The sequence below is a fragment of the Miniopterus schreibersii genome, assembly GCF_964146895.1.
Source record: "Miniopterus schreibersii genome assembly, chromosome: 2".
In the NCBI taxonomy this organism is placed as follows: Eukaryota; Metazoa; Chordata; class Mammalia; order Chiroptera; family Miniopteridae; genus Miniopterus; species Miniopterus schreibersii.
The window spans coordinates 19,289,061-19,312,891 of record NC_138102.1 but is presented as its reverse complement, the minus strand read 5'-3'; the positions used below and the strand labels follow the sequence as shown (position 1 = coordinate 19,312,891).

The 23,831-nt window shown below is 41.0% G+C and overlaps 1 protein-coding gene across 1 annotated transcript in view; it reads right to left on the bottom strand.

Annotated features, from left to right (window-relative positions):
• Window positions 1-10,115: 10,115 nt before the first annotated feature.
• Window positions 10,116-23,831, bottom strand: part of KCNU1 (potassium calcium-activated channel subfamily U member 1) — a gene marked incomplete at both ends in the record, with an annotated part of 106,337 nt that continues 92,621 nt past the window's right edge. Inside the window, 4 exons of the mRNA XM_081129651.1 lie at window positions 10,116-10,494; window positions 13,015-13,151; window positions 14,924-15,118; window positions 21,856-21,995. Of these exons, the coding sequence (XP_080985777.1) occupies window positions 10,116-10,494; window positions 13,015-13,151; window positions 14,924-15,118; window positions 21,856-21,995 (851 nt within the window). The remainder of the gene's footprint in view (window positions 10,495-13,014; window positions 13,152-14,923; window positions 15,119-21,855; window positions 21,996-23,831) is intronic.

The window sequence follows — 23,831 nt, the reverse complement described above, 5'->3', positions numbered from 1 at the left end:
CCCAGCAACCCTTCGGACCACTCACTATAGCAAAGCCTCCTGGTCTGTCTCCTTCAAGGTTAAAAAAGCTGGCAGAATCCCCACACCTGTCATCCTAGTGTTACCCTTCGACACTGACACTCTGAGTGCACCTGCCTGCAAGAGTCTCCAATTTCTTGAACATGTTAATAATCAGTTACTTTAAACTGTTTATGATATTATATCTAGATCATCTGTGGGCTGCCTCCATTTTCTATTTCTTTTCTCTTAGTTTTTGTCAGTTGAGTCTCTCCACTGTCATTCATGGTAATAATTTACTTATTTCTAAAAGAAAAAATGGAGAAAAGGAGACTATCAACATTGCCACATCTCAGAAACTTGAAGACAGCAAGGCTGGCTGGCCCATCTGAAGGCTAATTTAGGTTGCTAGAGAAAAGCAGTGATAAGACTGACTCCGACCATTTTATTGAATGCTGGATATTGTGTAGACAAAGTGTAGAAATTCTGAATAATACTAACTTCTGGCAGAGAGAATTAATTTTTTACTTGTAAGTAATTATAATAGGGATTGATCACCTTGATTCAATTAGAAAAGGGGAGGCATTAAAGCTGATTTCAGGCTTTGTGAGAACTATTCTAGTTCTAGTTTGAAGTAATCCTTTCAAGACTCTCACTGAGAACAAAGCTTGTTTACCTTCGTCCAGCCCCCTCGCCAGGCCTTGAGTGCCAATTTCCACCTCACTAGCACTTGGAGGCTGGCAAAAGCTCTGCTTAGCTTTCTGGCTTCATAGCTGATCCTTTTTTCTTAGCTTCTCAGCCTCTCATGTTGAAAGTATTAGGAATAAACAATTCCCTCAGGGTGAAAACAGCAGAGAAAGTCATGCTCAGAGTTTTCCAATTCTCTTTCCTCCCAAACCGAGTCCCCTCGAATCCAAGCTGCCTTGATAACCTTCAACTCCATTTCCCCCCCTCCCAGCCCCAGGAGACTGCTGAAAGCTCTTAGCCTTAAAATTCAACTTGATCTCTTGTTTAGTACCACTTACTACAGTAATTGGCAGATGCCTTGAGGGAAAAACAGTGTAGAATGGTGAGCTCACCTGTTTTTTTTTTCTCTTGGATCTTAGCCTTTCAGTTCTTACTGACTGTGTTGTTCTATGATGACTTCAAACAGGTATTTTGTAAAAATTTTTATCCAGTTTTAATTTTTTTTCTTGGCGTGAGGGTTGTCCTCCTACAACGACTCCATCTTAGCTCTAAACAAAAATTTAAAAGCATAATATTTTTTTACAAAAATCAGAATTTTTAATTTCTCTGAAAGTTAAAAAACAAAACAAAAAACTGGCAACACTGGGCCCACATTCTTACATGGAAATAATAGCTAGAGGCAAGTAGCCCCTGGCCTTTTAATTTCAGGTATTTGCTCTCCAGTGTTCTTTAATTATCTGGGTCACTCAGGGATCCCCGAGACAAAAAAGAAAATAAAGTAAAATTAAAAAAGAAGATCCCTAATCAAGCTTTGAGTAATGCTGATACCACATTGTGCTGCATCAAAGGAGAGCTGAAAGTAACGTGAGAATGCACAGTCAGAAAAGTAAAAGGAGTTACGCGAGCGCGCTGTTCCATGGAAGTCAAGGGAAGACGATGTTTCAGGGTGGAGATAACTGCTGAATTCTGTGGGGTGTCAAGTCAGGCTGGTACTAAATATTCTACTCCACTGAGTGACTTCAATGTATTCCTGACCTGAGAGGAGGATTTTTAGCAGAAGTGGGGGTTACAGCAGGGTTGGGATGGCTTAAGTAGTGAGTCAGAGATGTGGAAATAGGCCGTGAATGTAGACGATTAGTTAAAAGGCACGAGAAAGGATGGTGTCGGGGTTGAGTGATAAAAATTTAAGACCCCTCCTTCTTCTCTGTGCATTCGCTGGCCCTTTCCCGCTTATGTGCAAAGGTGAATGCTGCAAGGATATTGAAGACGAGAGTGACAGCCAGCATTCCCGTCTCTCCAAAGAGAACGGAACAAGTTTTGCTGGGCGATCTGGAGGCTGATTTGAGTTGCTGTAGAAAAGAGTAAATGAAGGCAGAGAAAGGGCCCACTTCAGCCACTCACAGGAGCTCAGGAGTCACTGCATTGCCTGAAGTTCTCCGACAGTCGGAGACAGCAGCACACATCCTGCCTTATTTTTCCTCTAAAAAGAAGAGGAGGGCTGAGACATCCCCCTCTAGCTGCAGGGACCTGTTAATTGGCTCCCCAGTAAAATTACAGAAGCTGCCTCCCTGATCATGATTGTAAATGACAGAGACGGTTCAGGTTTACCTTGTGACGTCCCCAGGGGCGTGCGGTTAGTTTAGTCTGAATTTAGCGTCAGCTGCCCAGGTTCCTTTCTTCTCTGCACGCAGGGGCTGGACTCACTCTGTATTCTTTCAAACCCTATTAGCGTTAGGGCCTTTCCCCTCGCTCCCCGTTCCCCAGCAGCCCTCATCCCTCCCCCTGCCTCCCTCCACCTCATTTTCCAGCACTCCTGAGCATGCCAATCCACATCTAAAGTCAGATGGCTTTTACAGGCTGGGCTCTTTTGTTTTCTTGCCTGGAAGAATCAACTCTTGGCTTTGAACTGTAAGTTATTGTTCCTCCAGGAAACTATGCACCTTCACTGAACTCCAGCTCCTTTAACTCCTTTACAGCTTGAAGGTACTTAGCCTGAGAATTTTATAGTTAATTACAGGTGTTCGGAATGTACTATAGGCCTTAAATAGAAGTTAACATGCCAAATAGTTAAATGTTGGAGGAGGTAGTTTTCATTAAAATCAAACCTCCAGATCTTCTCATTTCTCAGAAGCCACTATATCTGTGTGTGCATTTATATATGTATGTATGTATATATGAATATATACAAGGTATATACATAAATGTGTAACATAATAGTTATATATTACGTATTTTGTGTATACCTGAACAATCTATCTGAGAGAGGGCATTTCTCAAAATAACAAATGGCTAGCTAGTGAGTAAAGCAGACTCTGGATTTGCATTCTGGTTTCCTGTTCCAGATGATTACACTGGGAAATACCAAGGGGGATGTGAAATCTCTGCAGATTTATGTTAGATTACTACTATTATTTTTTTAATTTGCTAAATTGAACAATTACCTCATTTATTTTTAATTAATTTATATATATAGTTCTGCATATGCATATAAGGTCACAAATTCATTCCTTTGTACTGATTTATATGTGTGGTTTGTTGTTGTTTTTTACTGTGCTCAAAACATAACATAAAATTGATCATCTTAACCATTCTTGAGTGTACCAGACAGTTGTGTTAACTGTATGCACACTGTTGTACAACAGATCTCAGGTCTCTAGGATTTTTTCATCTTGCTGTATCCCGCTCCCCAGTCCCCAGGCCCCTGGCAACCACCATGCTCCTTTTTATCTGTAAGGATTTGGCTATTGTAGATACCTCACATACGTAGAATCTTCAATACTGTCTTTCTGTGCCTGGCTTGTTTCAGTTAGCGCAGTGATTTTCAACAGGTGTGCCCCAGCAGGCACACTGGCGTGCCGCAAGAATTTTTTAAAATGTGCAATACCTGACTCTTTAGTCAGGGGCACTGACCTTTTATCCCTTAGATAATCAAATAAAAATATGACAACAGAAAACACAACAATAGCCATCCAGTGTGGCTATTGTGAATCAAAATTACACCTATTTTTTGTCAGATCTACAAAGGATATATTTTTGGGTGTGCCACAGAACTTTAGTAATTAGTTTGTGTGTGCTGAGATGAAAAAGGTTGAAAACTGCTGAGTTAGCATAATGTCCTCAAGGTTCTTCCATGGTGTAGCATATACAAGATTTCCTTTTTTAAGGGTGAATAATATTTCGTTGAATGTATTGATTTTGATTTGCATTTCCTTGATGATTGGTGATACTGTCTTTTTTTATGCTTCTTAACCATTTACAAATGTATCTATTCAAGTCCTTTGCTCGTTTTCTAATTGGATTGTTTGGGTTTCTTTGTTGTTGAGTTGTAGAAGTTCCTTATCTACTTCATACCATTTGGCAGGTTGCTTTTTCACTTGGCTGATTATTTCCTTTGTTGTGAAGTTTTTAAGTTTGATGTAATCCCACTTACGTATTTTTCTTTTGCTTTTGTTGTCTGTGCTTTTGGTGCCATAGCCAATAAGCCATCGCCAAATCCATTGTCATGAAGTTTATCCCCTATTTTTATTCTAGGAGTTTTACAGTTTGAAGACTTACACTTAGTTCTTTTATCTATTTTGAGTTAATTTTTGTGTATGATATAAGGTAAAGGTCGCATTTCATGTTTTCACCACCATTTGTTGAAGAAATATGCCACAAATTTGAATATATAGCCTTTTCATTATCATTTAGATCTCAGAAGTTTATAATACCCATTAGGAAATTTTAAGTTTGACCCATGGTTGATTAAGGTTTTTGTTATTGTTGTTTTGTTTATTTCCAAATATATTGGTCAATTTTATTTGTTGAGGTCTGAGTATTTAGTACCAGTTTTGAAATGTATTTCAATGTAGTTGGTAGAGTACTATCTTCATAGAGAATAGCCTTGTTGATGACTTTATGGGAAATTACCATATGTGCGTGCTGATAATGTCCGCTTGCTGCTTGTTAGATTAGTTATCTATCGTCTACCTATTTATCTATCTAATCTCTATTAGAGCAAGTTGGTTAAAACTATAGCTCATACTAGTCTATGTAAATATCAGCTTTTCCTGCTTGATCTTCAGTTTCTGAGAAAAGTGTTAAAATTCTTCCCTATGATTGTGGATTTCTCAATTTTTTTTGGTAATTTTATCAGTTTTAGTTTTATACATTTTAAGGCCTTGTTATGGTTACAAAATGAAATTATTTTCCTCAGTAATGATTTCTGCTCTAAGATATACTTTATCTGATACTAATAGTGCCACTACTTTTAGTTTATATTTTTCTAGTATATCTCTTTTATTTTCTTTCAATTTCATATTTTCTGAATTAGTATTGTTTGTGATATAAACAGCACATGACTGTTTTTTAAATCTATTCTGAAAATCTTTGTCCTTTACCTAACAAGACTGACCCATTTACATTTATTTAATATCTTACATACTTGTACTTGTTACTACCCTTTACTCTTTTTTCTATCTGCAATTTTTTGAATTTGCTTTTCTATAACAATGCTGGCTTTTTATAAATTGAGTCAACATTTTTGAATTTCATCTTTTGTCCCTTTATTACTTAGTTTCTTTCAACTGATTTCAAAGTCATATATTCTTCCTTTTATCTTTAGACTTTATTCTTCAATATTTTTTACATGCTACAGTTATTATCTCTGCTTTCCTCTTAAATAATGCTATGATCTTACAGTAATTTTACTTAATCACACCTCTTTCATATTCCTTATATTTCCTACTGGTTAGTTCCAACTTATTCTTAACCTTTCCAAAATTATTACTATTACTATTATTATTGCAAATGATATCTATTTATATTTACCTCAATAATTGCCAATTATTTTTTTATTATTGTTCCTTATATATTTCTCCATATTTTGGGGTTCGCTCTCTTCTCATTGAATATACCTTTTATAATTCTTTCAGTAAAGGTCTCTAAGTGTTCTTAGTCAAAATGGTTTTGAATGGTAATTTAGATAGTATTCACACTTTTACCTCTTTTGTTATTTTTCCCTCAGCATTTTCATACTTTTGGTCCATTATGTAGTTTTCTTTTGATTTCTCAGTGGCAATCCCTTTATAGGAAATCTGCTTGTCTAAGTATGGATATGTCTGAATGTAGATTTATTTTAATTTTCCTGCTCATGATTAACTGGACTTATTTCTCAGGATTCTTGTATGCCATCCATTCTAAAAATTTCAGGACTTTTTTGGGCAGCATCTTCTCCATTATCTTCCCATCTGAAAATGGAATTATTTATATATTGGACTTTTTTCTTTCTTTCTTTCCTCTATGTTTCTTAACATATCTTTCATATTTTTCACGTGTTTATCTCTCCATCTTAAATTTTAAGTAAATTCTTCAGATTTATCTGTATCTAATTTATTGTTCAACTTCACATTAAAATTTTAACCAACTATTTCTAGAAGTTTTGATTCTTTTTCAACTCTGCCTGCTTATTTTTCACAATATCCTTTCCTTTCATTCTGACCTCTAATCATATTTTTAAAATTTTTTCATCATTTTTAAATTTTAAAAAATGTATATATTTTACGGTCTTTTCAAGATTGTTCTATTACCCACAATCAGAGGTCATGCTAACCCTCTTGTCTGATTTGTCTGCCAACTCTTACTGAAGAAGATAATGCCCTCATTCACTTCTAAGTTTTTATGGGCTTATTGTCAGTTTTGTAAAAGTATTAAATTCGCTGCCCCCCCCACCCCACCCCACCCTGTGGAGTCCTGTTTGCCCTGAGTATAGAATTCTTTCCTACAAGCATTGTTATTTTCTTTCTACCAGTTACCTCAAGAAGGTTATTGGTCTGGAACCAGATTTTTTTTCCCCAATTACTTTCTCAGTTCTAAATTCCTGCCATGCAGGATATAAATTTGGATACTATAACTGCACATGTATAAGCTCGGAGCTTCAATTTCTCAATTTTTCGTAATAGGTGCTTTTTGTTGTTGTTTTGTTTTTTGTTTTTTTAATATCTACACCCCTAAGCAAAGATATATTTTCTTAATTTTCTTGGACCAGTAGGAGGAGTCTGTTTATTGCCTCTTATACAGATGGGCTGATCCTTCCCAGGTGATGGGTCAATTGGGTCTCAGTTCTCATCTACATCTCCTGGCTCCATGTGACATTATAATCTCAGCCAATGACTAAACAGTTATCTATATGAATCCTATATCTCTCACACAAATACCCTTTTTGAATATGACCTTCCACTTGTTTCTGGCTGTAAGTTTCCACTTCAAATCCATTTGAATTCACTTAATCATCCTGCTGAAGCCATAAGAGCCAGAGTGATCTTTGAAAATATTAATGACAAAACATCATTCCATTATTTAAAATTATTAAAGAGTTTCTCGTTGCACTTAGAAAATGTAATCGGCTTCTCTTGGTCTGTAGAATCTTTCTTAATCAGGTCATGCCCATATTTCCAAAATCATCTCCTGGATCTTTCCCTGGCTTATTCAGTATGCTCTAACACCATTGGTTTGCTTTCTTTTTATGAATACTTCAAGTTCCCTTTCCTAAAAACAGTTTTTCCACAGGATCCCACCCTTCAGTGATCTCTGACCAACCAGACTCTCTATCACATCAACATGTTTGTTTCCTTCCCAGTATTTGACACAATCTGTAATTATTTTGTTCATTTACTAATTCATTTATTTTATGCCTCCTCCAAATAAAGTGTATGCTCCATGGGGAAAGCACCTTTGTCTCGGTCATTACTCTATCCTCAGCATCTAGCACAGTGCCTGGTACACAGCATGTAGTGAGTAAATATATCTTCAATAAATGAGGATGGAAATAATGTTAAAATCTTCCAGGTCAACTTCCTGCTTTTACAAAATGTAAAATGAGCTGGCAAAGTTGCTGAGAAAGGTTCAAGAACTTGCCCAAGATCACAAATGTGTCATGAGATACCTAAAACAGTACTCAGGCCTCCTGGCTCCCCTGAGCTATGTCCCCACTGGTGACAGAAGACCTATGCTAGGAACTTGGGAAGATGATGGATAGGCTATAGGATGACCCATGACCTCCCTCACACTTAAGTGATGAATTTTGAGGAATATATACATATATGAAATTTTCTGAGGAGGAAGTCTAAAGCTTTTATCCAATTTCCAAAAGGGTCAAATGATAAAAAAAAAAAATTTAAAAACTACTGGCCAACATGTTGTTTACGAACTGCAAGTTGTTCCCATGGTTTCTGTCGTTGTCATATCAGTTCTTCTATTAATAAGAACTGAATAATCATTATGAATTAAGTATCTATTATATTGCCAAAGGATCTAGTGTTCTGACTGGTATTGAAATGTTGTCATCTATAGATAAAGGGTTTGGTTCTGAAGTTATATAACAACTTGGGGTACTCTGCCAACTTTACTTATTCATACTGGCAGTATAAGAGCTCACACATTGGCTATAGTTGCATATACCTCAATATTTCTTTATTTCTTTAGCCATAATCCTAGTACTCATTCCAATAAAATACTGAAGAATAAATAATTTCTCATTCTAATTTCTCTGCTGTGTTGGAAATGAGATCATTTGTGGATAAGGTTTGACTCTGGAGAACTGAGTTTGAGATGCTAAACAGATTGGTCAATATGTATACAGAAGTGGACTTGGGGATTTTGAATATTCATAGGGCTCCTCCATATTTTCTCAGAAATATTTTGCTTCCACTAGACCTGCTTCATTGTAAAATGGCCTGGACAATGGGGAGAAAGAGTATTGTCTTTGCAGTAGGAGTCGGTAGCATGTCTTCCCAGCCCATGAACCGTACTCCCTTCCTTCCCCCAGGACCAGTCCTCCATTCAGAGGCTCCCAGCTCCTCAGCCATTGATAGCGGCATAGAGTGGCCAAAGCTGAACCCACTATCTACTTTCCTTTAGAAATTAGGACTTGAGATTCAGATACAGGCCAGTTAAATCTCTCTCATGCACCTATAACTCCACCTATAAATTTGGAATTGCAGGAAAATATATTTTAACACTTATATGTAAAGAGAGAAAGATGATGATGGCAGGTAAGCTTAAAAAAGAAAAAAAAATTATTCCCTTGGCCTCTAACAACTTTCTTACAATTACTTTTTCCACATAGATTAACTTGATTTCATTACAACCTAAGCTTAACTAATACAAAATTTTATACCTTGTGAATGAACTTTTTTTTGTTTTGTTTTCTTCATTTTATTTGTGTGCTTGGAGGCACAGTGTGTGTAACGGCTGGAGTCAAATAAAACAGGTTTACATGATGATTTGATCACTTACTAGTTAAGCACAATACTTTAGACATGTGTTGTTTATCTGAAAGTCACATTTAACTGGATATATTTTATCTGGCAACCCTATTTGCGACATTGTTTCTTCCTTTGTAAAAAAAGAGGTAATAATACCAAATCAGCAAACATGTTGTTAAAAATGTGAAGGATATAATCAACATTATGTAAAACAATTTATGAATTTATGAGAACCGTGGTTTATTTTTTCTTTCTTCTTCCCTTCTACCTATATGGTATCTATGACCCGAGGAGACATTGCTTACAAAGCTCATCATTATCCGATCGCCAGTTGGGAGTAGATGCTTTCTGGAGGTGCTCAACTTTTGTTTCCTGTGTTAAATACCGAGACGAAACGACTTAAGTAAAGGGGAGGTTTACAGAGCAGTGGGTTGGCTCCTTTTGGAATATGGGGAAATGTTTCACACCTTTTACGCGATATGTCTTTATTCCTGAATTAGAACATTTGGAAGGTTATATATTTCAATCTACTTGATCTCATCCTGGCACTCCATTCCAAGATACCTTAATATTCATTCTTGGGCTAGGCATATACTTAGGTCTCAGTTTTACACCATTTGGTTTCTAGTTCAAACTGGCACCTCTCTGTCTGGTCTTTCTCACCTCTGAGAGAGAGAGAGAGAGAGAGAGAGAGAGAGAGAGATGAAGAAAGAAAAAGCCTGAGAGGAAAAAGAGAAGGAAATACTACATTATTTCCTATTTACTTGTTTGAGGAGAAAGAATGTGAGATTCCTGATCTGGGGGCTCTTTATTTCTTGTCTCCTGTGTCTAAGTCCTTCTCATATTTATTTTGATGACTCCTGTTCTCTGACTGGGAGAGCCCAGAAGTGCTGGAGGACTCCTTTAACAACAGCTCAAACCAACACGTTTTCTTCTCAAGGGACACAGAGCAATGAACTTTCCCTGCAGAAGCATTTTTAAAAATCATGTATTTCTTTATTTATGACACCAGGCCCAGTGGGATTGGATCAGCACTTTCTTCTCAAATAGTGTGGGCTTGCCCATCAACCACGGAGCAGTGGGCATGGCAATGGCATGCTTTGAGTTTTGTTTTCCTTCTTCAAAGTCACCATCTCTTGAGATGCCTGTGGCTAGTGAGCTAGGAGCTTGTGGGGAGTATCAGCAGGTCTAGTTTGAATATGCGCTGCTAGTCCCCTCAGAGGGCTTCTTCACGTTTTCCTTTCCTGGATATATCTGGGGTGACAGTTTACCACTCTGAGACAAAAAGGGTCGCTCAGGATTACCAATGGGGCTAGTTTTTGGCTCCAATAAATGGACTGATGTGTTTGACGACTGTGTTGACCTCTGGCCAACTGGGTCATCGGAGGGAAGATAACTTATGACTGCAGATGTCTCCGATGTCTGTGACTCTTTATTTATGTTTTCATAAGGGCCTTGATATAAAGAATTATCCTTCTCGTAATAAGACATGTTGAAAGGAATGGCACAAAACACAAGATCTGAGGGCAGCAGCTTAAACTCATTGGCTGGCCGGGTAATCACAAACCTGTAAGAAAAGACAAAGCTGAGTCTGAGCCTCTGCAGCTGGGACAGTGTGGCAACAGGCAATGGTCAAAGTGGGGCAGTCATTTGGCTGGGCCCAAAGAGGAAATGCTTTTGTTTCGCTTTGCTTCATCGCTTTTTTGTGACTGACAAACGTGTCTGGCACAGTAGAAGAGTTCCTAGACTAGAAACTGGAAGACTAGGTGTTGTCCCTGCCTCTCGCACTAACCATCCTCATACACGGCATCTCCCTTCTCTGGGCCTTGCTTTTCTCATTCTTTTAAAGGGAGAGGGACAGGGCTGTGGTTTGGGCTGATAGATCTCTAAAGACCTTTCTGACTCCAGGCTTCTTTGCTTTTAATATCCACAATGCTGAGCACTGAGCCAAGCTTTATCAAAAGTGGAAGATTACATGCGCTCCAGATATTTCCATCCTGGCTTAGGCCTACCCCAATGCTTACGCCACCAACTTAGAATGTAGTTTGATCAATGAGGAAAAGAAACAAAAATTAAACTAAAGTTGTATTTGAAACCTTGACTGGTAAGTAAATAGTGTTGATGAGTCTTAAAGAACACCCGGAGCCTGGACCTCCGTGGAAAAAATGTAGGGAGGCAGGATGCTTTACACAGTATCAGGCACAGAGCAGTAATCTTCAATAAACGGGAGTTACATTAATTAATACGCCAGTGCTCATGTCAGAACGCTCAGACAGGATAACCTTTCATCACTTCTGTCCAGACGATCGCCTCTCCTTTCTTAAACAACAATCTCAATTCAACGTCGACTTTCTTTTACCAAAAATTTTCCCACTTTTATCTTTCCTAGAGTGCCCTGTAACCTCTATAAAATCCTAAACAAGGTCAACTATAATCACACACTCTCTTTAAAACAGAAATCTCATGTCCTTCCCCGAGGTCCTCTCAAGTATGGGCTGCACATTCTCCCAATTACCACGTTCCATAGATTTTCCAGAGGTGTCAGAGGAGGGGATGGAGTTCAGGCAGAAAGAGGGATAGGAATAGGGATAGGGAGAGAGAGAAAGAGAGACAGAGACAGAGACAGAGACAGAGACACAGAGAGAGAAGCATCATCCATTCTCCCCAGTGCTGCTTCCAGAACACCACTCCTCCCACCATCTCACCATCTTTGTGGTTAGTGCTCTACAGTCCTATCACCCTCCCTCTTGATTGGTTGGCATCATCTATGGCCCTTCGTGTATATTTAAGCCTTTGGCACTTGGGATACCTTTTCTTTCAGACTCTAGTGCCCCCGCCATCTTTAAGTACATTCAGTGTCTCTGTGGTTTACAAATCCAACATCCAGACACATTTCTTTGATTTCTACTACCCAGTGATCTTTATCTCCAAGCACCCTTTCCTGGCCACGTGCCGAATATTGTAATTTCCCGACCTGTCTCTCCTCTAAGCTCCTATGCTTTGATAGATCACTGTCCAACAGTTTCCTGTCCCTCTCTCTCTCATTCCCCTACGCTGAGTACATCTGCTCTTTAACTTCACCAGGACTTCCAATCCTTTGTGCTTTCACATCACAGTCTAGAATCGCTCCTGCACACCCCAGCAAACCTCCTCTCCCAGTCCTCTCAGTAGTTAAACTCTTTCGTTTTTCTCAACTCCCTGTAACACTTCCCCCTCCAACTTTTCTCTTAGCAGTGGCTATCTCTGTACTTCACTGAGAAATCCTGGTGTTACATAAAAATTCCCTTAAGCACACCTCCTCCCCTATAGCTGTATCTGCTTGGCATCCATCTTTCCTTTCATGTCGCCTACGAGCAGAGAGATTATCTTTCCTCTGATTCAAGACTACCCCATCTTGAGTAATTTGGCTTTTTCCCCCTTCCTCCTGGACCAGGTCCTAGCAATGTCTTTCCTATTATTTTTATCTCTCCTCCTCTGACTCCTGTCCATTCCCACTGTGTGAACCTTAGCTGCAACCTACATTACTGTGTTGTTTGAATACTGCACCCTCTCCTCCCGCTCTCTACATACCCTTCCTGCATCTTCCCCACTGCTGCCACATTGATCTTTCTTTAAACTTAAATTTAGATATATAACTCCCATCATTTATATGGACAAAGCACAGTGGCTAGAAATGAGGCACTCAGTGAGTATATACCCAAGGAATCCAGCACAAACCAAGTAAATCTTTCCAATGTGAATAGTGCCATTTAGCTTTAAAAAGTTACGCAGACAAGGGTGGGCTAAGTTACAAAAAACCACAGAAAAACAAAAATACCACAAAACACCCCCCCCCCCCAAAAAAAACAACACACAACCCTGATTCAAAACCTGGGTCTACATTTCAGTTTTCATTGGGGACAGAGACACCATTGTTTCATGGCTTATATTGGGTCACAATTACCAGGGGTTATTCATGTCATTTACATGCATTCCTCCATATTCCTACATCATTTTCTACTTCTTTGCAACCGGGGCCCTGGGTCCTGGACCTCTCTTTCACATAGAACAGAGTAGCTTTGGATCTTATGCTGGGATCGGTGGCTACCACTTTCCAAGCCAGCATACTCCCCTTTTTTGCTCCTGGTTGAGCTCCTCGTTTTCCATCATGCGGTATAAGCCAAGGCACAGGATTCCAAAGCAATCCAATAAGCCACAGAAAACTTGCCCAAAGGTCTTTTTTGGCTAGGGAGAGAAGAGAAAAACATAGGTCTGTTGGCACTTGAACCAAGAAATGACAAGCACTTACTGGAGTGTTATTTGCCTTTGCTTATAGGAGTTTGGAAGACCTTAACATCATCTCCTAAGATCTGTATGGTGGCAGTGTCAAGTGGCTGGGCGGTGAGGCTTATGGTTAGTTCTGAGCATCTAATCCCAGTGATTGTGTTCATCGCTCTGGTCTTTCAAGAGCCTCTGGTGGGTGTGGTGCGGCATGACCTCGTGCTGGTTCTCAGTACCACTGCCATTTTGGTAACCATTAAGAAGCAACAATGAACAGCAGGTTGGAACATTCCATTTTCAGGGTATATAAATAGTTGGGATGTTAAGTGAGCCCCAGAGAGTGATCTAACCCCACTCTACAACAGATTACAGCCCCAAGCACTCCTCGACACTGCTCTCAGACTATAGCCAACAGAAGCTCTGCAAGTGGGCAACAGGTTCAAAAGCAGCCACTGATGGGTTCAGTGAAGTCAAAAGAGAGCAGTCTTTTCAGCTCTGTGGGGGACTCCCCAGGGTAAAGAACAGGGTGAGGACAAGACCTAAGTGGAGAAGGAAAGGAGAAGTGTGTTGACCAGCCCACTGTCATCTCTGATACCAACAGGAAATTGCCAGTGGCTGTTGTGGGCATATCATCATTCACAAGTCAACCTCAGGTGAGGGGCCCAGGACCACAAAAGGACGAAGGACCGGACCATACTGGGGGAGCTCTGGAATGTTGTTTGCACCTGGAAGTCAGATGCACAGAGCATGGGGCTTGCCCTTTTGTCCTTATCTATTGAGACATACCAGGCACAGAGGCCAGGAAGAGCCTGCCCCTTGTGAAGGGGGTTCTGCTGATGGCCTCTGAACCAACAAATGATGTTCCCTTACAATAGCTTGCTCTTACGATTACACTGAAGAACTGAATGCAATGTTAATGCAAACTAAACTAAGAAGCACCACACAGATAAGTAGATTACTCACCCCAGGCTGGACTCTACTCTGATCCTCAGATGCCCAGATGCTCCACTGGAGTCTGTCAGGATGGCTATCTTCTCCCTGGCTAGAATCTACTGTTCACTAGCTCAGTGGGCTAAGAACATTCAAGCATTTCCCACTGGCTAGCACAGTCAGTATATTAGACCCAAACACAGAATCCTTCTGCCTGATTGCAGCTGACCAGATTTCTTTAGTGCTTCAGGTACAGGGAGAGTGGGCAGACCTGGCTCAGGTTGACTTAGAGGCACCCCTGCTTTGCCACTGGTAGACAAAGTGGTCTCAGGTTAGCACTTGTTTCTTTGGGCCTTAGCTTCTTGATCTACTTAGTAGGGTTAATAACAAGGCCTACCATGCAAATCATTGGACAGATGAAGTGTAGCGGGGGGATAGACAGGCACAGGGGAAATGCTCAATAAATAGTACCTGGTACAATTAATATTGATACCCTTCTCAAAGTACAAGTTATTGGACCTCTCTTATACTTCCTGTAGACTTGGGATTTTAACCTGGAAGATGGGGACAATAACAACTTCTTTATCTACCTTCTGGCATTGATAAAACAAATACAAGCGTGAAAATGCACTGCAAAGTGTAGAATACTCTAAGAATATGAGTTGTATTAATTTGTTATTATTATTGTTATATATTATTGTTATTATTTCTGTGCTATAGGCCATCTAGGAACCCAAATAGCCTGGACCATTTTCAGAAACTCAGAGATGAAAGGAAGCGGGAAACTCTATCAAGAGTAGACTCACTTTAATGTCCAACAGAATGGCTTGGTTTAAGGACAGAAGCCCCAGCTTACAGCGCTTTCTTCTGGACAAAACTGTAATGCTGCTGTGACTCAGCCCACAGAACTTATCCTTGTCCAAATTCTGTTCCATCTGAAAACTTATCCCTCCTGTCACCAGCATCTGAAGTAGTTCCAGGACATGATAATTGTAGAAGGCCTGGAAAGCAAGGACAGGCCATGTGTTGTCAGATTTGCATAGTCTTGGAGATTTTGTGCATATCACTGAAATGGATCTGGTGGTGCAAAGCAGTGACTCTCATTATCATTAATAAATTTAACTAAATCTGGCAGTTTGGATAAGGCGCTGGGTTAGGCAAAGTGCAGAGAATATAACACTGACCTAGTCCTGGCTCTCCTGGGGGTTACACTATAACGAAGAAAGACATGGGTAATTATACTGATACCAAGTATGTCCCCTCTTCCAAAAATGACCAGAGGAGTATGTCAGGCCACAGATGCCCTAGTAATCATCTTCATATATTTCAAAATATATATTAAGACTTCTGTAGGTTTTTCTTTAGGGGACTACTGATATTGTCATCCATACTTGAATCCTTTGGATGTGAATCTTCTTATATTCATTTTGACTGTGACCTACTGAGGACAGGCAGTGACTTAGGTCTTAGTACTATTTAGGTCCCCCATAGCTGATATCATGTACTTCATAAATTGTAGCTATTGAATGAATGGAACTTTAAAATCTTTGGCATCAAAATGAAACAAAAGGAAGACATGTGGGCCAACTGCTTTTTTTTTTTTTTAATATGTTTTTATTGATTTTAGAGAGAGAAAGGAAGGGAGAGGGAGAGAGAGAAACACTGATAAGAAAGAAACATCTATCAGCTGCCTCCTGCATGTCCCCTATTGGGGATTGAGCCCGAAACCTGGGCATGTGCCCTGACCAGAAATTGAACTGGCAATGTCTTACTGCATGGGACGATGCTTAACCAACTTAGCCACACTGGCCAGGGTGTGGGCCAACTTCTTATTTTGAAATTACCTTGAAGCTGAATAACCCTAACCATTTTCTGAAACTCCTTTTTCAAAGGATTCTTATGTAATTCAGTGTAGACTAGGTATTGCCATACATGTAGATAGTAGTGTAATATGCTATCCATTAGGTTTTCTCAAGTCTATTGGATATATAATGTTTTAATTTTCTACCCTTTGCTTTATGTTAGACTTTTGCTCCAGTAGAAATGAGAATTTGTATGCTTGTATATGTATTACCTATATAAAAGTCAATAACTTTGTTTTTATTATAAATATTAGGAATGATTTCAATTGTTATTATTTAGAAATTCTACCATTCACTTTTTCTACGCCCAAATTCAGGGACTTCTCTCCTAACACTTTGGCTATAAGATGGACTACTGGTTTTCCTTGTGTTTCTTCTCATTTGCAATCTACTGTGCAAAATGCTTCCAGAGAGATTCTCTAGAAACAAATCAGATCATGCTACCCACCTCCTCCAACCTTCATTTTCGGCCTCCTGCTGTGAAACCAAGCTCACTCTTCCGTAATGGACCCTCCAGTGCACGACAGTCTATTTGTAGTTGCTTATGCTATACATTTACTCCTCCATGCTTCGCTTTGGAACAGCTGGTTCACCTCTGATCAACTTGGCAAACTCTATGCTGGCCTCCTCATCAGAATAAAGTGATCTTTTCTTTGTGGCCCCATGGCCACTGGCTTTTATTCTATTCCACTCTTCTGTATTTTATATTAGTAGTTTGTCTGAAACACACCTGAGTTTGAATCTTGCTCTGGCCCATCCTAGCTGAATACCTTTGAACAATTCATGTGTTCTTTCTCAGCAACAGTCTTATAATCTTTAAAGCTGACATAATAATACCCACCTTTGAGCAATGTCTGCAGGATTAAATGAGATATACAACACACATTACTAAACCCTGTTCTCTTCAACACTGATTCTCATGTATCTGAATCACCTGGAGGGATATTCATGAGTGCAGATTTCTGGAATCCCAGCTCTACTGGGTCAGAATTTATGGACAGAAGAATCAGAATTAAAGGGTACATCTGGTGGTTCTGACACTGGTGGTCCTCAGATCATACTCTGAGCAACACTTCCCTAAGTTATGTACCCTTTGAGAGGATAGACTCTGTCTCCTTAACATCCCCTGAGTGATGGTCTCCTCCTTACGTTTCTTCTTTGTTCCATCCGGCTACCACCCAGAAGCCTGCTGATGGAATTGGCTCCCTGAAATCCCAGAGGGAGTATAGGATATAAGTCCAGGTTGAGCCACAATCTGCTTAAGAATGAGTGGCCATAGCATAGAGTGACCAAACATAATGCGGTTAGAATAATTCTCCACTGACTGAAGAAAAGGAGGAAAATTCTAGGGTTATCCTGGTGTCAGAGGCTCTAGGGAAACAAGTACTTTACATACTTAACTGAGAGAGGCTTAGCTTTTGAATATGTCACTTCTTTAGTTTTGACATCAAAAGGATGGCAATTCTATATTGGGGAAAATAACAGGATTTACATGTCACCCTTACTCTGTGGGCTTATCTCATATTTTTATCATTTGGGCTTCTATGGTATTGGCTTTACTGGTGTCTTTCTTTTTTCATTCTTCCCTCCCTCTCCCCCTTATTTTTATTTCTCAAGAAAATATGAAAGTTTAAAAGTGCTTGAAATATTTTAGGACTTCCAAACTTGAATAGTGTTTCTAATACAATTCTGTTGACTAGAATTTTGACTTCCAGTGTTAGGAAACGTTGCAGCCCAAAGTGTTGTAACTTTTAGCTACAAATTAAGCTTGAGGCCTCTCTCATAACATGGACTATTACTTAACGACATAGGTACTAATAACTAATCCACTTGTTGCTTTTTATGCTGAGAATCTCAAAAGACCTGAAGACCAAATATTATCTGAGAAATACTTCTAATTGAGAATGAGGGTCTGTGGTAGGAAAACTGCAACTAACCAGATGAATGACCTTGATAAAGTGAGGCCACTTCTGTGGGCCTCTCTTTTCTTATAAATAAAGGGGAGTGCTCCCCGATTCGTGTCCAGTTCTGAAGTTCTATTGTTGTAAAGCTGCACAGGAATCCTGCTTATGGGACTGAGAGCCTCTCCACATTTTCATCTTTAGAGCACTGAACTGATAGAGGATAGAAAGTGAATCTGAATTATACCTTAATAGGCATGATTCTCCAATAGGGGCAGGAGTGTACAGAAGTAAACAGGGGATACTTGAGGCCACAGTGTCAACTAAATCAAGAGATTTGAAGAGAAACTGCATTACTTTACATTCAAAAGAAAAATCACAGATATATTAAGGGAAAGTAGGAAATACCTTCTTGAAAATCTAAAGCAAAACTTCAGTGACAAGCTCATACCATGTTACTCGGGCTTTGTCCTATCATTGGGACTTGTGTGTTCAATCCTTTGTGTTCAAACACAACTCCTTTGTGTTTCTTAAGGGTGACTTGGAGGAAAAGGTGGCGAGGCACCATTACATCCTCTGAGTACTCGTGAGAAGGAAGAGAGCCCTTAAATATTAGGTTGGAAATACAGTTCACCAAATTAGAGTCAAGACTGATGATCTTATCTTGTGTTGGAAACTGCTGAGATGTTAGCTGCAGAGGAAGTCTGTTCAGAATCCATCCGATTTAGCCTTGCCCTTCTGGGCAGTGTGGGCATCAGAGAAACAAATGTCTTGATTCTAATTATAACTTCTGGTTATACAGCATCAGTAACACATTTCTTGGTGCTCTAAGCTGGGCAGCAGATTGGAAAGCCAAACTCAGAAGATATTCTTTGGGGAGCGGAAATGATGGGACACAAGCGACATGCAAAATGGGGCAGAATGGCTACTCCTGCTCCCATACAGCACTCCAAGGTGGAAATTGGAAACCTGCCTCAGAATAGAGGTGAGCAGCATTCTGGTTCATTTATTTTGTGTCTCTCTGTTGGTCATATGGTCTAATCTTCTAGGGAGTGGTTTGCAAAGTCCTCTTGCCCAGCCGGGTGTGGCTCAGAGGTTGAGCATTGACCTAGGATCCAGGAGATCATGGTTCCATTCCCAGTCAGGGCACATGCCCAGGTTGCAGGCTCGATTCCCAGTCAGGGACATGCAGGAAGCAGCCAATCAATGACAACTCTCTCATCACTGATGTTTCTACCTCTCTCTCTCCCTCTCCCTTCCTCTCTCTGAAATCAATAAAGATATATATATATTTTAAGAGTACAAAGTCCTCTTAACAGCATAAACCCTTCTCTAAATCAAATCTTCTGTAGGAGCCTCATACACAACCCAGATGAAAGCAGAGTTGTTCTGACTGGAGGGAAGGTGTGGGTGGTTGTGGTGGGGTGGGCAAGTGCATCCTGGCCTCATCTTCCCATACCTGTCTTCTTAGCAACTCAGAAGCACTCTGGGAGACAGGCTCCTCTAAGCAAAACTTCAATATCAATGTATTGGAAAAACAGTCATCGTCACAGAGAGAGATTATTCTAGAGTAGCAGTCATTTGAGTTCTGTCTCTGTAATCATTACAAATTTGGGTCTGAAAACCAACTTATCATCTGTAAGTGCTGCGACCATTACCCCTCTAAGCCTCAGGTTCCTCATCTGTAAAATAAGGCTCATAATTGTATTCTCCTAACTGGGTTGATAGGAGAATGAAAAAGGTAATGTAGATAACACACATAGCAAAGACCTTGGCTCAAAGTGAATGCTTGAGATGTGGTTATTACTGTTCCTATCACAAATATTGCTCTGATTATGAATATTATCTCAACAACAAAACTGAGCAGAAGAAGTTGACAAGAGTCTGCATTGGGAAAGATGCAGGTATGATCTGGAGGCAGGAAACCATGATCATTAATGGTGACTGCCCTGGGAAGGTGCTGGAGGGAGTGATAGACCTCGGGCCCTGCCATCCTCACTTAAGGGGAGGTGGACATCTTTGCCTTCCTCCCATATTTCTACATAAGGAGATGCTCTTATATGTATGGAGAATAAAATGGGATATTGGGGAACCTATTCCAGAACCACCACAGTGGCCCCAAATATTTCTAGTACAAGAGGATACATTTTCTCTTCCTCTCTGAGGCTTCTGAGCAGGTGTAATGTCAGGAGGCCGACCAAGATCAATGGTCCTCAGAAGAGCTCAGAGGATGGAACTGGAGGCACAGGCCTGACCTTTGGACTCTTTCTTTCTGTGTGCTGGATGACAGGAAGTCACCCCCACCCTTAGAGGTCCAAGTTGAGCCAGCAGTACCAGGCCCAGGGGGAAGGAATACAAGAGTGGGCAGGGTTCTCTGAATATTTTCAAAGGTCTAGTTCAGCTCCTCATGGCCAGAGACTAAGGGCTGGAGCTCTAAATAGTATTGTGTTCATTTTGCTGTGCCATACATCATTAAGGATTCAAGAGCTGAGGCAGAAGGCCGCTAGGTAGAGATTTAGAGGTTCAAGATCCAAGCTGGTCCTGTAACATGAAGGATGTCTTCTACTGAAGCTCTGTGGCCACCCTTATCCCATATTCAGGTGACCACATGCCACTCCTAAAGCAAGCACTTACCAGGACTCCTCAAGGGGAATGTGGCTTGTGATCTCATGTGACTATCCTGTACATCAGGCCACAATATGTGTTTTCTTGCTCCTACAGACTTCATCATTGGGCCTCAGAAAACAACTGAGCTTTTACATAGCCCACTTCATTTTCCAGCAGGGCCACATGTCCTCTCTCGTCGAGGAGCCCATCAATACAATACCTGAAGGCAGCCTGGAGGAAGGGGCACTCCTCAAGGCGGCCATGGGGTCACACTCATGTGGGAGTGAGAAGCCCAGGCGACAACTCTTATTACCAAGTTCATGTTTCCTATGCTTACGTGATGTGTTCATTTGTTTTTAATTCTACTCTTTCAGCCCTTCTATGCCCATCCTGCTCTTCCCACTGACTCTAACTAGAATCTCTCACTTGAACACGCCAGGAGTGTTCCCACCTCACTGCCTTCGCCCTTCTCCCTCCTGCCCGAGTGTTTCTTCCCCAAAGATGAGCATGGCATTCACTCTCCTCTCCTCCAGACCTGACACATAGGCCACCCTCCCAGGGCTGTCTTTTCTGGCCACACTACTGAAATCTGCAATCCCTTCCTCAGACCCTCCATTTCCTATCTCACATCGCCTTGGCCCTGCATCTACCTGACATACCTCATCTGTTCCTGTTCATCATGTTTCTGTCAGTCTCCTCCATCAGCACAAGCTCCACATGGGCAGAGACTCTGGTCTGTTTGATCACTGCTGGGTCCCCAGCACCCAGAAGAGTGCCCTGCACAGAGTAGCTGTTCAATAGGTATTTGCACAATGCATTAATTCTACTTATGGAAATCCTGTAATCGATGCAATGGATCTATCCAGTAGAGGTGCTGAGAGCTGAAGAACAACCATGTAGTCAAAAACCCACCCAAAGGGAGGGGCGACGAGGAGGGAGATTTGACTGAGCTCTAAACAAAACTCACACCACCAAAGGCCAAAGCTTTGCCTTGAACTCCATGCCCCTTTATGCCTGGTTTCTGTGTAAGATTTTGTGGAAATTTTAGAGAGAAGAGAAAGCAGAATCTCCTCAGCTCTGACACCAAAGGGCCAGATGCATTAGAAGCTGAAAGGCAGACACACTGCAGCTCACCCGCTCATTCCCTCTGGTATCAAGTGTTCCAGCTCTTAAGTTTTTAATCTTGACAATGTAAAGATTTTGCTGTCCTTGCCAGGTGGTTGTAAGAAAAGATGAAATACTGTATGCCAACAAGTGTTTTTGAAAAATCACAGAGACATTATCATTGTCTCCCCATGCCCTAAGCCGTCCGCTCCCCCCTCTGCCAGGAGCTTGGCCTTGGGGTCTCCTCAGCTTAGCTGCACTTACTGTGGCCAGGAGGGAGTCCAAGAAGCTGCCAGAAAAGACAGCGCCCGTGGAAAAGGAAGTGGTGAGATGTAGGCTTGTTCCTGGGAGGTGCCCTTCCATTCCACCAAGCTGTTCAATAAAGTGGATGTTGGAAGGATTTTCTGCAAGAGAGGCAAACAGGAAAGGCAGGCAGCAAGTTTAAGACTATATAACTACCTTAAGAATATAAGCAGACCAAGGGGTGCCCACCAGGTCAAAGGGTTTGAGGCCTCCTTTGGGGTCAGTGTGGGATCTGCCCCTACGTCAGTATATTATTTTTCCCCCAAGTATTTTCTTCATCCCTAAAAGACACAAATCCTCCTTGGGTACCTTCTCCGTCAAGGGAATATCCTCATACCTCAGGCTCAGTTTCTTCATGCAAGTGTCCTGATTGTCACCCTTATATAATTGATCTTTCAAACCAGGACCCCTTTGGAAGTTAAAGGGGGTAGTCTCAGTAGGCATAAATAGGAACATACGATCACTCCAGTTATAGTCTTTTTCATAACATTATGCCACAGATGGCTTGGTATTTACTTGGGTTCTTAGATTATCTGGGTCCAGAATGAGTTAAAACAGTACCTGGCAAAATTTAAAGTGCGTATGAATCACCTGGGGATCTTGTTACAATAGAGATTGATTCACTGGGCCTAGGGTGGGGCCTGAAAGTCCACACGTCCAAGCTTCCAAATGCTGCTGCTGATTCATGGATTACAGTTTGAGTAGCAAGGGCTCCAAAAATTATCCTCATTGAGGTCAGTGTAGCAGTGGCCATGTTACCCATTGGCCCAGGGATGCAACTCAGACCCAGAGAGCAGCCTCTGAAGTGAATGGAACTGGTCCTTACAGGGAGGGCCAGCAGAGGCACTGCCTACCTTTGTTCTAAGACTGTTATTTGAAAAATGTTTGCACCCAGAATAGCATTGGAAGGCAGAGCTGATGTCTCCCACCCGAGCGAAGAGAAGGCATGCTTACTTCCCATGATAAGATCCCGGTTTCTCTTTTATGAAGCAATCCATAGTGGGTACACGTACCACTTGGCCCTTTCCATGCCACCCGGTGGGAACCAGCACAAAAATGACACTCTGGCTATTGCTGTCATTGTATGTAATGAACTATTTTTTGTCTCTGACCCAGTGGTTTTGTATCTTCTGCCAGCATCCATGACACCATCGCAGGCTGACTTGTTAGTTTGCAAGTAGCTTAAAGTCTTAGACCCTTCACAGCTCTTATCAGTCACATACAGATCAAAACAAGTCTACTAGACATATAACTCAAAATACATTCCTAACTAAGACTGGGTTATTCCCTCATTCTTTAAATTATTCCTTTGTAAGTTTGAGGGGAGTGATATACTGCTAGTATTAATGAATCATTTTCTTCCAAGAACTATATAGTTTTATAAAAGAGGAGTGAGTTCTGACTAGTATCACCCCACATTTCCTATGCACACACCATTCCCTCTTCTTGCATTCCCAACCCTCAACATGCACACATATCCCAGGAGCCCTTGTCCAAATCCTGCTGTGTCATGTTAAGCCCAAGGCCTCACACTGCCTGGCATTTTCCTTGAGGCCACTGTACACTCTGTACCACAGTGCTGGCAGTCAGAGCTGCAGCTCCCATGTCACTGTGACCCCTTCCAGCCAGCCAAAGAACAAAAAACAGTGATCTGGCAGGTGATTTGTTAGGCTAATCTGACAAGGGCGGCCTGGTGCCAGAAAGTCTTCAGTTGAACAAAGCTGTAAGTCCCTTGAGAGTGACCAGGTGCACTTCTGGGCCAGTGAGCACCTGACTGGTTTCCTCCCAGCCACTCTAACTTACATTACAGTCCTCTAGTCAGTGTCCTTAGTGTAGCTACACCTCAGGGTTAGAGATGGTTCAAAAGGGTAGAAAAATAAAATTAAAATGTAAGTAAAAACTGCAGCTGACAGCTAAAGGGTAGTTACAAATAGGCT